We start from the raw sequence: 14,176 nt of genomic DNA, 5'->3' as shown, positions 1-14,176 counted from the left end.
GGACCATTAACATGCCTGGGCTCAGGGACCGTGCCAGTGCCGCCACTGAGGATTTCCATCACCCTCCAGGCCCTCGGGCTGTGGCTCCCTGTTGCAACACGAGGGAGTACATAGAACGGAGTGTGACGTCCAAGTAGGTGGTTCCCTCAGAAAAGCCAAACCCTTCAGACCGGAGTAATAGTACAGCGGGGAGGGCACCCCCCTTGCGTGTGGCCAAGCCGGTTTCCATCCCCGGCACCCTAGACGATGCCCTGAGCCCCCAAAGGAGTGATCTCTGAGCAGAGAGCCAGAAGTAAGTCCTCAGCACTGCCGGGTGTGGACCAAAAACCAGCCCCCTCAAAAGATCTTCACAAACAGGGAGACGGTGAGTTGAGGGCACATGCTAGCACGTCCCTGAGCGTGGTCTGCTGACGGGGCTACTCCAATCACTAGCTTCCAGACTGCACTCAGAGTTACGGGTCTCCCTCGTACTGTCCCTTTCCTGTTCCTGGATCCCATCTGGATTCCCATAATACATTTAGATGGGTTCATTTTTAACTTTGAAAAAACAAACTTCAAAATGGGACATTTAATCTCGGAAGACAGCAGCTCACCACAGAGATGTCTCCACACCCCAATTATTTAAAGTTTTAGACATCCTATATTATTCATAGCAAGCAATACAAAAGAAATTATTTAGCATCTGCCTGTGGGGTGGTTTAGTGGTGGTGGGAAAATATGAAAGAATGGCAGAGGGAAGGGGTAGTGGTGGTGGGATTGGTGTTGAAATATTGAATGTAATCAATACTGTGAACAGTTTTATGAAAATAAAATTGAAAGAGAAATTAAAAATGGGACATTTAAAACAACCCATGTTGAACCCAAATGTAAAAGCATGATTTCCTGGTTTTGGTCACCTGCCCTTTGGTAATTCTCCCTCAGAGCCTGAATAGCTAACTGGTGCTGAGGCTTATTAACACTTAGATCTATTAGCTTTTCTATTTTCCTCTCTGCAGTTTAACATGGATGGAAAATAGATAAATCTTCTGTTTTCAACGGACGATACCAATTCAGGCTGCTTTCTGATGCAGTGCCATTCAAAAGACAAAATTTTGGTCACTGCCCACCCCCCCTCAATATGTTATATTCTTCAGGTTTTCCTTAAGAAATTTACAATTGAAAAAAAAAATGTTAAAGGGAATTCCAGTGAGATTTATGGAGGTGTGAACTGTACTTCCAAAATTTTATAGATTATAAAACTAATGGTAAATCTGAAAAATTTGTTTAAAAAATTCAGGGGAGGGAAAGCACTTCAAAATGTTTAGTGTTCTGAGCTATATTTCTAAGAGGGAATAGGACTCTTTTTTTCCCTTGTTTTTGGGCTACACCCAGTTATGTTCAGGGGTTGCTCCTGGCCCTGCACTCACTCCTGGCGTTTCTCAAGGGCACCATATATGATGCTGGGGATCGATCAAGCCCGGGTCGACCGCGTGCAAGGCAAACATCCTTCCCACTGTTCCACTGTTCTGTGGTTTGGGCGCCAAAGACTGTTTTTTTTTTTTTTTCATACATCTTCACCTGGGTTCATGGACCTTTGGGAAGGGACTTCATTAGGATTCTGGCTGGGGTGGGGAGTGTAGAAGGGGCATGGGGGGGCTGCCACACTATTAACTGTCTTCTCAGAGCTCACACTGGATCAGTTGGACAATCTGAGCCTGCTGGTGAGCTCTCAACTCGGTTATTGTGTTTTGGTGGTGCTGGATGCAGCCCAGGGCCCCCCTAGGTAAGGGGGACACTGCACCTCGGGCCACAGCCCCTGACCCGGCTCTTGAAGAGCTCCAAACTCCAGATCAGATTCTTCCCTCTGCTGCTTTCTCCTCTCCCTCTGCCCCTGGGTCAGAACTGAGTCCCGCTGTGCCCACAGAGGGGCCCCGGAACCAAGACTGGGGAGCTGGGGCCAGCGGGAACCCAGCCTGGCCACAGAGCAGCAGCTGCGGTGGCAAGCCTGCGGCTACTTACTTCCAGGCACCAGTTCAAAGAGGGGCCGTCCTTCCTCCGTGGCCAGGACCGTGGCCAGCTGCCCTTCCATCATCTCACCGTCGATGAACTTGCCATACAGCGCCGTCCTGCCGTCAGGGTAGATGTAGGCGATCTTCTCCCCCGTCATCTCCCCATCTTCGTTCACTTCCCCGACAAGGCTGCCTCCGTCCTGATGGGAGAGACCGGCCCGGAAAATGTTACACACACACACACACACACACACACACACACACACACACACATCTCCATGGCTGCAGGATGGAGAGAAAGACATGAGCCACAGTCCCCTTCCGGACTCGTCGGAGGCAGAGGCATAGGGCAACTCGCCTGATGTAGGAGTCGGGGCGGGCGGCGGGGGTTGGGGGGAACTGTGCATTGTCACCGTGATGAGCCTTTTGGCTCTGACCCAAGACACAGGTACGTGGTGTTCGGAGTATTAGCCACCTCTGTGCGAAGCCTGTGTCCCCGCCTCAGCTGCTTCTCCTGGGCAGGTCCGCAGTCCTGGGCTCCTGAGGAGACCCTGGGCTCAGTTACTGCGTGGTACTAAGGGAGTGGACTGAGCAGAGATGCCTGTAGTTTATTTTTTGTTATTATTTATTTATTTGTTTTGGGTGGGGGGCACACCTGGCAATGCTCAAGGCTTACTCCTGGCTCTGCACTCAGGGATCATTCCCAGGGATTGGGGGTCGATATCACGTGTTGGGGATTGAACTCTAGTCGGCTACATGTAAGGCAAGCACCCTACTGTACTATCACTCCAGTCTGTTTTTTGTTTTGTTTTGGGGCCACACCTGGCTGTGATCAGGGCTTACTCCTGGCTCTGCACTCAGGGATCACTCCTGGTGGCCCTTGAGGATGCGAGAGAATGAACCAGGTTGACTGCATGCAAGGCAGATACCCTTCCTGCCGGACTATCACTCTAGCCCCTGTACTTTTTTTTTTCTTTTTGGGTCACACCCGGCGATGCACAGGGGCTAGTCCTGGCTCATACACTCAGGAATTAACTCCTGGTGGTGCTCACGGACCATGTGGGATGCTGGGAATCGAACCTGGGTCGGCCGCGTGCAAGGCAAACGCCCTACGCACTATGCTATTGCTCCAGCCCCAAAGTCCCTGTATTTTAAGCTTCACTTTCACCACTTCTTCACATAACAATATGATGGTTGGGAGTGGAAAACAGTAATGAAATCATACCTTGGTGGGGAGACTGGGCCAGACCTGGCAGGGCTCCTGGCTTGCTCCTTGTTCTGTGCTCAGTAGATGAGGGCTTGGGAGACCACATGTGGTACCAGGGATTGAATCAGGGCCAGCTACATGCAAGGCAAGCACCTTAACTTCTGTACTATTTGGGGGACTTCAGCTTGCATTTTTTAAATGACAATAGGACTTATGGACACCCCCTTCATCGAACCTGCCATCATCGTCTTTCAGCTCAGAAGGGGAAGGGAAAGGAATCCACCCAAGGGGCTGGAGAGAAAGGACAGTGGGCGGAGGATGTGCCTCGCATGCAGCGGCTCCAGGAGCAGCATTGCTGAGGGACCCCAATGCTGCCGACTCGTGGAAGCATAACAGCAGGTGTGTGAGGTCTACAGCTTGCTGCAGGCTAATTGCTCTTTGGAGAACAAGGAATATAAATTAAAAACAGATCTCAGCATGCCCAGAGAGAGGGGAGGACCAGGAAGGCTTTTCCAGGGACAGAGCACATCAGGGATTGCTTTCTCTCCTCTCGGAGCTCCTAATAGCGCAGGCGGGAGGAATATTCCTGCAGGACTCGCCACAGGCTGTTGGGGAAGAGCTGGAGGGTGGCAGAGCGTTTCCCAAGCCCCGTCCCGAGCACCAGCGCCATTGCTTTCTTGTGAAGGGAATTCTGTCTTTCTCCGTCTCCCATGTTTTCTTTCATATGTTTCTAACTTCTGGCTGGGAGGAGGGGAGTGGACTTATTTGACTCTAATACGCTCTGAATTTGGGGAGTTGTGGACCTTTAATTAAAAACTTGGTAACCCCAGGCTGGAGCAGTAGTACAGCAGATAGGACACCTTGTCTTGCATGCGGGCAACCTGGGTTCGATCCTTGGCATCCCATATCATCCCCAACCACTGCTGGGAGTGATTCCTGAGTGCGGCGTCAGGAGCAGCCCGAGTGTCACCGGGTGTGCCCCACCTCCCCGCCCCACTCCTTGATAGTCCAGGGGCTAGAGAAATAACTGAGTCGGTCCCTTGCTTTGCATCCTGCCGATCCTGCTATGGTCCCACGAGCATCCCCGGGAGTCACCCCTGAGCACAGAAACAGGAGTAAGCCACTGAGTACTACCACAGGACGTGACCGAAGCCTCCCAAATCTTCCTCAGCCCCAAACAAAACCAAAAACCTTTGATATTCCAATGCCAAGGAACAACTCTGAACGGAGCAAACTGTCCCTAGGGCGGGCGTCTCTGTCCTAAACAGGGAACCACTGGTCTTCCGGCCCTGTTCCAGCTCGTACTGGCTGCCACACACACTTCTCTCTGCGGGGGAAGCCTGGTCTCGTCTGCCGAGAATCAGCTGTGGTGGTCTCAGCTCCACTGTGTGGCGGTCCCCGCGGCAGAAGGAGTCATTTACTGGCCAGGGGGAGGCAGGGCTGCCACCCCCAGAAGCCCATCTCTCCCCAGCTGCCAGTTTCCACAAGATTGTTGCTTCTCGCTCCTGGGTGCCAGGATGCCTGAGGTGCCCACGTGCGTCCCAGCCCCCACTGCCGGCCTCCAGGCAGGTCCAGCTTCCCCAGGCTGCGTCTCTCTCCTCGGACAGAGCAAGGAGCAGTAGAAGGTCACCTGGGTTGGGTCTACACCACAGCTCCTGGACCCACCACCACATTAATCTGAGAACTCCCAAGCCTCCCGTCCCCACATGCTCCCCAGCGTCTCTCTCGGCGTTTGGAAAGAACTGTAGTTCTATTTTTAGATTTCAAACTGCAACAGCATCGAGAATTCGGATTCATCCGTTTTAGCCTGTTCCTGAGCTCACTGAGGGATTTTCATTCATCGTAGCCACAAGAAAAGTGGATAATGGGAATCATGGCATCCACATTTTTGTTTGAGGTAAAACACATCGGGGCTCGGGCTACGGAGGAATCGAACTTGGGATCCTGTGCAGAGCCAGGAATCACCCGGGGTTGGCTGTGTGCAAGGCAAGGGTCCGACCCCTCTGCTATCTCTTGGGCCTCCCCAAAGGGGCTATTCTGAAAACGTAATCTATGAACTCTGTCCATGAGAAGCACAGTACACAGCCTTGTCCCACTTAGTTTCAGCCACAGGGAACACTCCTTTCCCAGATCACATGGGGCAGCGTCCCCGAGGCTGTGAGCACACACAGCGGGACTGCTGGCGGCGCCACGCCTTCACTGGAACCAGAGGACGGTGGTCGTTCCCTGGCAGGAGTCGGGCACGGTGGGCGCTCCCCTTACCGGGTAGTAGACCCAGCAGACCCCGTGCCGGATGTTGTCCTTGTACTGGCCCTTGAAGATCCGCCTCCCGTCTGTGTCGTACTCCTGCGCCGGCCCGTTCAGCTCGCCGTCCACATAGGTGCCCTGCAGAACGCCGCCGTCTTCGTATGTGTACACGCCCTGGCCCTGCAGCGCGTCGTCCACGTAATACCCCTCCAGGGTGCTGCAGAGGAGGGGGGGACAGGAGCGGGTCAGACAGGGCCCTGCCTCTGCCCTCTTCAAAGCAAGGACCCTGCCCCACCCGGGTACCAACTCCTGGCGGGGCTCAGGGCATCATCTGTGGTGCCAGGGTTCTAGCTGGGGTGGGCGGTGTGTGAGGGGAATACCCCGCCGCTGTCCTCTGACTCTGGCCCAGCACTGGTGCTCCTGGAAGGTCCCTCTGCTGTGTCTAGAGGGTCTGCTCTAGACTCACTGTCATCATTTACGGGCTCGCCACTAAACACATCTATAACTGCCACCCAGTCCGAAGAGGCCCTTTCCATCTCTAGGTGTGTGCATGTGTATGTGTACGCATACACGAGTACGGGCGTGCACATATGTATAGGTGTACATGTGCATATGCATGTGTATAAGCGCATGTGTGGATATGTGAAGGTGTGTGTGGGGGGGTAATCATGGAGAATGAGGCAGGTAAGGAAGACGGTAGTCCAAAACCCACTCGTCTCAGCAACAACCTGATAAGTCAGGAGCTCAAGTCCCAGAACACCAGGAGGCTCAGGTGGATCTTCTCACACCCCAGAAAACTCCCTAGGAGCTCCCGAACAGGCTGCGAGTGTTTGCCTCTCAGGACAGACGTTGGCCCCAGTTCCCTGTGCGTCGGGAGAGCTGGCAGAAGGGGAGTACGAGTTCAAATTATTTCCACGTTTCAAGCTGCAGGGGGGCTGGAGTAACCGCAGTGGATCGGGTACCTGCCTTGTTCGAAGCCACGCCTGAGTCTGATCCCTGGCACCACTCGGAGCCCCACTAGGAGCGATCCCTGAGCCAGAGCCATGAGTAAGCCCTGAGCACAGCAGGGGTGGCCACAAGAAAACAAAATCAGAGGTGAACTGTTTAGTCAAGGCAGATGGATAATCTGCACATGCGCAGATCTCAGTCGTTCATACATTCATTCATTCATCCAACTCCCAAACAGTTACGAGTGTCTTTTGAGGAACGAGTGCTACGTGAGGTTCACAACGATCAGGAGGACTCGGAGGGCAGATACCATGAACAGAAACTGCTGGGTGGGTAGGGGGCACTTCTGTCCCTCGGGACTGGAGAGGCGGCCTCCAACTCTGCCAGATAAAGTCCTGCCTTGCGCTCGCAGATGGCAGAATAGTCTGTCGTTAGGAAGTGAGATGAGAGTCTAACGCTCGCTCTGATTACCTTGCTATTATTCTTCGTAGTTTCCCGGGGAGAGGGACGGTTGTCTTTCAGTCTTGTTTGTACTATCAATGACAAACAGACTGAGTAAATTTATGAAGAGCACTTTAGCAGAGCCCAGGCTTCATTAATCAGAATTTGAATTCAGGGAGGTCAGAATTAATGAGTCTCTGCTGTTGGTGGTCTCCCACAATGGGGAAAGAGAGAGAGAGAAGGAGAGAGGAGGGAGGGGAGTACGTCGATGAAGAATAACTAATCAACCCACAGAATGATGTAACAGTGCAAGAAACCATCTCACCCTCCGATTTCCGGCTGGCCAGATCAAAGGCAGCATCCGGTTAGGTTTCCCTTTCAGAATCAGAGCAAAGAAACCTCGTCGGGGTAGCGCCCGAGAGCTGTTGATCTGAAATGCCACGTTACCTGGCTGCCCTGCATTTTCATTTGCTCAACCTCAACCCTATTGACTTTGGATTCACAACACCACTCAAAATGTCACAGTGCATGTTTAGATAGGATTATCCCTGCCGGGCTGGCCTGCTAAATCCCTCCCGATTTATGATGGAATCCATAAGGCAGGGGTCCTTTGAACCAGGACGCACTTCTCACTAACCCTCACTAATCCCGCTCCACGGAACATGAAATTAACATGCCGCGACACTCTCCCTGGGAACTGGAGGGATTCGGGCGCACACACGCACTTTTGTAAGACATGGAAGCCAGGCACGGGAGACTTCTGGCATTATTTGAAATTATTTTCTAGCATCTGCGGGAGGAAACAATTTCACTTCCTTGGCAGCTGGTTATAATAACTTGCATGGAATCTGGTGAAGAAAGAAACATCTTCTCAGAAGCGCTGGATTCTCCAGGCAAGAGAAATGATCCACCTAGAGACTGTCACGGAGAAAATCCACCGCAAGTGTCAAGGTCTGGGGCTAAGGGATTCCCTTTCCTTCTCACCTTTTCCTTCTATGGTCCGTCCTGGTCAATCCAGTGTACAGCTACGTCCCTCCTTCCTTTCGGTGGCTTCTAACTGCTGCTTTCAAGCTAAAGCAGCCGAATAGCTGCTACAGAGACCAGATGTGCCCTGAAAATCCTGAAATATTTACTCTCTCCCCCCCTCCAAGTAAGGCTTTTCTGTCTGCTCTCCAACCCTCTGCTCCCGAGCTCTCCCCAGGGACCCCGCCACCTCCCTGGGTCCTACCGCCATGACGCTTTCCTGGCTTCTCTCCCTGACATTACAGGTCCTGGATGACACAGGCAGGGGACAAAATATTATGGTCACGTGTCCTTCCCCTCTCCCTCATTCCAAGCAAAAATCATGGAATCTTAGTATCCTAAAATGACGTGTTTCCATTAAAAAAAAATGAGAATGGCACAACCCAAGTTGCCAGTGAATGGTTCCTATGGAAGACGAGCTAAGAGAAGCAGCTCTCCAGCCCCTGGATCCGCGGGACCAGACTTGGCATTTCTCCCGGGGCAGGCAAACACTGCTAGAAAGGATCTCAGCACCCCCGCGTCCAAACAGCATAGTCACAGTAGCCAAAGCAGGACATCGACCTAAACACCCAGCGACAGATGACTGGAGAAAGAAGAGTGCATGCGACTGTCACTGAGAAGAGAAATCAGGCCTTGGGAACAAAATGAACCCGGGAGTTCTCAGAATAAGGTGATTAGCGCTCAGGGAGACCAGCAGAACCTGAAACAAAATCACCAGATGCTTTTACTCTTGGTGGAATCTGAATCACTAAAGCAAACAAGCCAAACCAACAAATCCCCCAAACAAACAAAACTCTCTTTTGCATTTGGACCATAGCTGGTGATGCTCAGGGGTTACTCCTGACTCTGCACTCAGACGTCACTCCTGGCGGTGCTCAGGGGACCATAGGGGGTGCCAGGTAAATGCCCTACCCTCTGGACTCTTGTTCTGGCGCCTCCTCCTCAGCTTGGAAAGGTGCAGGGTGGGGAGGGATCTTTTTGATGCTGGGAGGGGTGACAATTATGCACACAGGTGATTACAAAGGGAAAGAAAAGAAAGTACCGTAGGGAAAAGAAAGCTCTCTTGCCGAAGCTGGATGGAAAGAGTCTGAATGTGTTTGCAGGAGCCATTGTGGCCTGGCAGAGTGCCTCCCCTCTACACACACACACTACACACACACACACACACACACACACACACAATGCATCCTGACCTCTGACCTCTGTAGCCACGCTCCCTCCAGGTGGTCCCTTCGCCTGTGACTTGTGTTTGACCTTCCTGACTAGCCTGTTCCGGTCACATCTGCCTCCTCCAACCCGTCAACTTGGCCTCCCTTCCAGGGCTGTTTTGTCAAAGGATGAGTGGGATGGGAGCAGGAAGGCTCTGAATGAGGAAGGGAGATGCCACCCGGGCCCCTGGGTGCTCTGGTCTCTGGGAGCGCCGCCTGCAATGCCAAGTGTCATACACTCGCTACGCGGGACTTTGCCACTGTAAACTGCAGCGGGAGTCGGCTGTTACAGGGATTTCGTGGGCTTCGGGGAGGTCACGTGCTGAGGCAGTCTGGTCAAGAGCGGGCCCACTCCTGTCATTAAACACGCATGCTCCTGAAGAACCCATCGCTCTTATGATCATCATTAAATGCGCACGCTCGGGAATATGCCGCCATGCTTCCCCTGCATCTTCGAAGCCAGGAGGAGCAGCTGGAGTGGAGAGTCGGGGAGATGTTCAAAACTGCTTTGAATGAATGAAAAGGAGAGAGCACAAGAAGGAAAGTGCCTCCCATACAAGGAGGCTGGGGGAAGGGGGGATGGGCGTTAGGGGATGGTGGGAGGGAAACGGGACATTGGTGGGAAATGTACACGGGTGGAGGGATCAGTGCTGGATCACTGTATGACTGAAACCTAATTATGAACAGCTTTGTAATGGTCTATCTCACGGATATTCAATTTAAAAAAAAAAGTAATGTGGAGTTCATGCCCAATTCAATCAGCTCAATCAGTGGTTGAATAAATAGCAGTACTCCTACATCAAAAAAACAAAACTGCTTTTAATGGACCTCTGAAAAACAAGGAAGATTCTTCTCTGTCTGGAATAATTTGCCAGTGATCTACTGGGTGGGGAAAGGTTGGGATAGAGGAGGTATTAAATGAGGAAAGTAAAATGTATTCTTGGAGAAACAAAAGAGCAAAAACAAACCCAGCACCACCCAGGTACGGAAATTCCCAGGCTCTGACCTGATTTGGCATTTCCCATTGAAGATGTTTTTCCCTGTTTCTGTCCTTAGGCTTCTCCTACCTCTTACTGTTGTTTTAACAAAAGAGGAATCACACAAGACACACACCCTTGTCTTGTATTTTCTTCAAGTCCCTGCGAACATCTCGGCAGCTTCCTGGGCGCATTAGGGATCTACAAAAACGGTCTTCCACATTATGATTTGCCTAGTACCAGACACTGAATCCAATAATGGGAAGAGGCAGAGGAAATTGACATCAATTTTAATTAAGTCTCTTTCTCTGCACATACACCTGGGCCATATTTATCTGTTTTATCAAAGCTTTTGTTCCGAGTTAAATTTCCAGTAATGAAATAAATGAGGAAATCTACTGTACAAAGAAATGAAGAATTTCTTATAATTGCTTACACAGACAAACACGTCTGCATTATATCCCATTACTGTAATTTAGATTATCTGCAGCAACTGAAAACACAAAAGGAAATGGTCTTGTCTTCCCTTATGGCCTCACATTTACAGTGCTTTGGATTTTATACCCTACGAGGTCAAGAGGCTAATTCACAATGAATCCGTCCTACCTAACGTCCCAAGTCTATGCCAGTTAAATTGTGATTCCACATTAAAGCATGGTTTTAGGAATTATTTTATGTGGCTATACAGTCTCTCTTAAAATACTTTAAACCGGGGCCAGAGAGATAGTACATAAGTTAAGGCATTTGCCTTGCATGTGACCGAGTCTGATTCAATCTCTTACGTCACATATGTAACGTATGTGAGCACCACCAGGAATAACACCTGAACACACGTGTAGCCCCAAGCCCCAAGATGACAGTACAACATTGGAAGAGCAATCAGTGGCACTGAGATGCTGAAAATAAACCCTAAGACACTATTATTAGCCAAATAATAATCGCGACTACACTAATAATAAAGGACAACAGTAATCAGAAACCACACCTGACCCTCAGAGCCTCCGCTACAGGTCAGGCAAAGCAAGATAAACCCGGTACGTCCTAACTACTATGATGAATAACTCACTGGAAATAGTGGAATGGGGATGGCCAGGTACTGGGGACTGAGGACAATGGGGAGCTGTTGGTGAAACAGAATAAACGTCAGTAATGAGATGACTAAGACTGGGGGTTCTAATGAAGAAGGATCTGTCGTGAGGGACTTTTAAGGAGCAGCTATGCATCATGGACTTGAAAGCCATTGAGCAGATATAAAATGCGCACACACACACACACACACACACACACACACACGGAAACTTTGGGAAGCAATGGCGGCATTAACTGACCCTACGTGGGAATCCTTTCACAATACTCTTATTCCTTACACTTACCTATGTTGTGTATTAATGATACTACTAATGCCAAGGATAAAAGGCAGAACCAGAACTCCAGAAGCCCGCCCACCCCATCCTTTCTCGTCACCCCCTATAGCGTGTCTCCACACCACAAATTCTACATGGGTCTTCTCACTTGCTCCTTCCAGCTACTTGGAGAAGCAGGTATAATTGTTCTAGAAGCAAGGGAATACACACTCCAGGAGGCCAACTCGCTGGAACAGGACTTTTGTGAGCGGATTCCTGAACAAAACCTTCCGTCCTACAACGCTGTTAAAGCTTCTACAAGGAGGTGATGGACCCAGGACATCTCTGACCTTTTCACAGCGATGGTTAGGGAGGACTTCAGCAACACAGCGCCTGAAAACAAGGCAGTCAGCGCAGGCCTTTTTCCTTGCTTCCTGTCAGAGGATGGCAGGAGATACCCGGGAGAGGGAGGGACTGACCCTGCTTGACTGTCAGCTCTGGCTCTGGCTCACTGGGTCACCCGGGGGCTCTATTCCCTTATTTAACCTCTCTGTGCCTGACTGCTCCCAGGGAGAATAGAAACCTAAGCCCTGCTTCGCAGATGGTTCCAAAGGCCATGGCCAGCACTGAACGCAGGAAGATCATCTGGGGACTCGTATCTTTTCTGCCACTTTCTTCTTCTTTTTTTTTTTTTTGTGAAGTAAATAGATTTTATTTAGAGGTTTCTGAGGGAAGGAGGAAGGGATAAGTGGGAGAGAGAATAGTGAAAATAACGGGCTCAAGAGAGAACGCGGGCTTCTCCAAGGGTGGAGGAAGCCCCTACACATAACCGAGCTTTAGACACAAAAGTATGAAAGCATAAAAGTACACATCTCAAGGGGGGAGATGCGGGCGACACATGTGCTTGGCCACGTGGGCGCAAGCAGCACATGGGCTCAGGCAGCATATGCGCCTCTGCCCCTTTCTTCTTGAAGGTCTCATTTGACTCAGATAGATCTTGGGGGGCTCAGTCTGGAAAGCAGGAGGCTCTCAGGGAGTGGGCCTGGCTGGGAGGTCGAAGCATAGGGCTGTGGAGATCCAGACCAAGTGGTGACCAAGGAGCTTTAATAGGAGCCAGAAACAAGAAATGCTTCCCATTGCCCGGGAAGACACAGCTTCTCTCAGGGCCTTCATGGACAGCCGAACTTAGGCCATCTGGTCGACCATCAATTATTGACAAAGTCGAGTCACAAGTCAACCTCAGAAAATGACTGGAGCCCAGGAGAAGAGAGGCCTGGAGTGCTGTGGAATTGAATCGACACGTGAGGGAGAAGCACCGACTGTGTAGAAATATAAAACAAGGGGGGCTGGAGCATAGCACAGCGGGTAGGGCGTTTGCCTTGCATGCGGCTGACCCGGGTTCGATCCCTGGCATCCCATATGGTCCCCCAAGCAGCGCCAGGAGTGATTCCTGAGTGCAAAGCCAGGAGTAACCCCTGAGCATAGCTGGGTGTGACCCAAAAAGCAAAAAAAAAAAGAAAAGAAATATAAAACAAGGGAGCAAGGGCGAGGACAATGGTTAGGGCCAGGCAGGAACCCAACTACCAACTAGCACCACACAGTCCCCCAAGCATTACTAGGTGCAGCCCTGGAGGCCCTCAGCACCATGGGGTGATTCAGCCACAGCTCTACAGCGACCCAGCCCCAAGCGCCACAGGGTGATCCAGTCCCAGCACTGCGGAGCAACCAGCCCCGGCACCACAGAGTGACCCAGCCCCAGCACCGCAGAGTGACCCAGCCCCAATACTGCAGGGTGACCCAGCCACAACACTGTAGAGTGGCCCAGCCCTAGCACTGCAGGGTGACCCAGCCACAGCACTGTAGAGTGACTCAATCACAGTACCGCAGGGTGACCCAGCCACAGCACTGCAAGGTCTAAAGCAGCCGCATATTCTTGGGGTGTTGCAGGAACCAATAGTCCAGCTGGTCAAGAATCACTGGGGAGAGTGGGTTTGCTCTCCTGAGCATGCTAAAGAACCACTGCTCCCCCCAAAAAAAGAACTGCCCCCCCCGCAAGACCCAATAAAACAGAAAGAGAATGGACAAACTCTTCTCTAACTGCTAAGCAGGCTAAAAGCACACCCCAGAACCAACCGCTGAAGTACCCATCCTGTCCCAGGGAGGGGCTCAGGAAGTCCCACTGAACTGCCTTTGCAAACCTAGATCTGGGTTGAAAGAACAATCCCTGGAAAATATTTCCTAAGTACAAACACCCAGGCCAGGAGATTGATGTAAAAGTCTCAGCAGGAGCATCGAGTCTCTTCTACACTGCATTCCCAGCTCAGCGCCCTCCTCGGCAGACCCGGTCTCTGTTTCAGGCCTGGGTCGAGGTTTACATCTGCAATCTAGTCTCAGGACTCAGTCCTTTCCTCGAAGCAAAGGGAAACCTGGAAGAATTGCTAAGAGACCGTCTCTCCTCGACAGGACACTCACCGACGGCGTAAGCAGTTCACCGCCAAGCACCTATTCCCAGAAATGTGGTCATCCGGGTCTTGTCTCTGGGAAGGTGTCCGGATGCAGGACAAATGCTCGGACATGTTTCATGACACGATGGATAACTACCCGGACCCTGAACCCCAAGGACCGAGATCCCAGCTGGGAAAAGTACCAGTGATGACTCCCACCAGTCACCTCGACCATCAGTGACTCGCACCATCCTCTGAAGTGGCCCCCCGAAATTGTCTGCATGTGTGATTTCATGAAGACTTGGATGAGTACGTGCAATCTGTAGGACAGGGTGACAACCACCGGTCCA

General features: G+C 51.3%; 1 protein-coding gene across 1 annotated transcript in view; it reads right to left on the bottom strand.

Moving 5' to 3' along the window:
• The window catches only part of SETD7 (SET domain containing 7, histone lysine methyltransferase), a 39,195-nt gene that overhangs the window by 15,022 nt on the left and 9,997 nt on the right, over positions 1 to 14,176 (bottom strand). The window contains exons 3-4 of the mRNA XM_055144317.1: positions 5,458 to 5,659; positions 1,999 to 2,188 (exon numbers count right to left, since the gene is read on the bottom strand). Of these exons, the coding sequence (XP_055000292.1) occupies positions 1,999 to 2,188; positions 5,458 to 5,659 (392 nt within the window). The remainder of the gene's footprint in view (positions 1 to 1,998; positions 2,189 to 5,457; positions 5,660 to 14,176) is intronic.

This window comes from Sorex araneus, chromosome 7 (genome assembly GCF_027595985.1).
Source record: "Sorex araneus isolate mSorAra2 chromosome 7, mSorAra2.pri, whole genome shotgun sequence".
Taxonomy (NCBI): Eukaryota; Metazoa; Chordata; class Mammalia; order Eulipotyphla; family Soricidae; genus Sorex; species Sorex araneus.
Note: the sequence above shows the minus strand (reverse complement) of the source record. Positions and strands in the feature narration are given on the sequence as shown.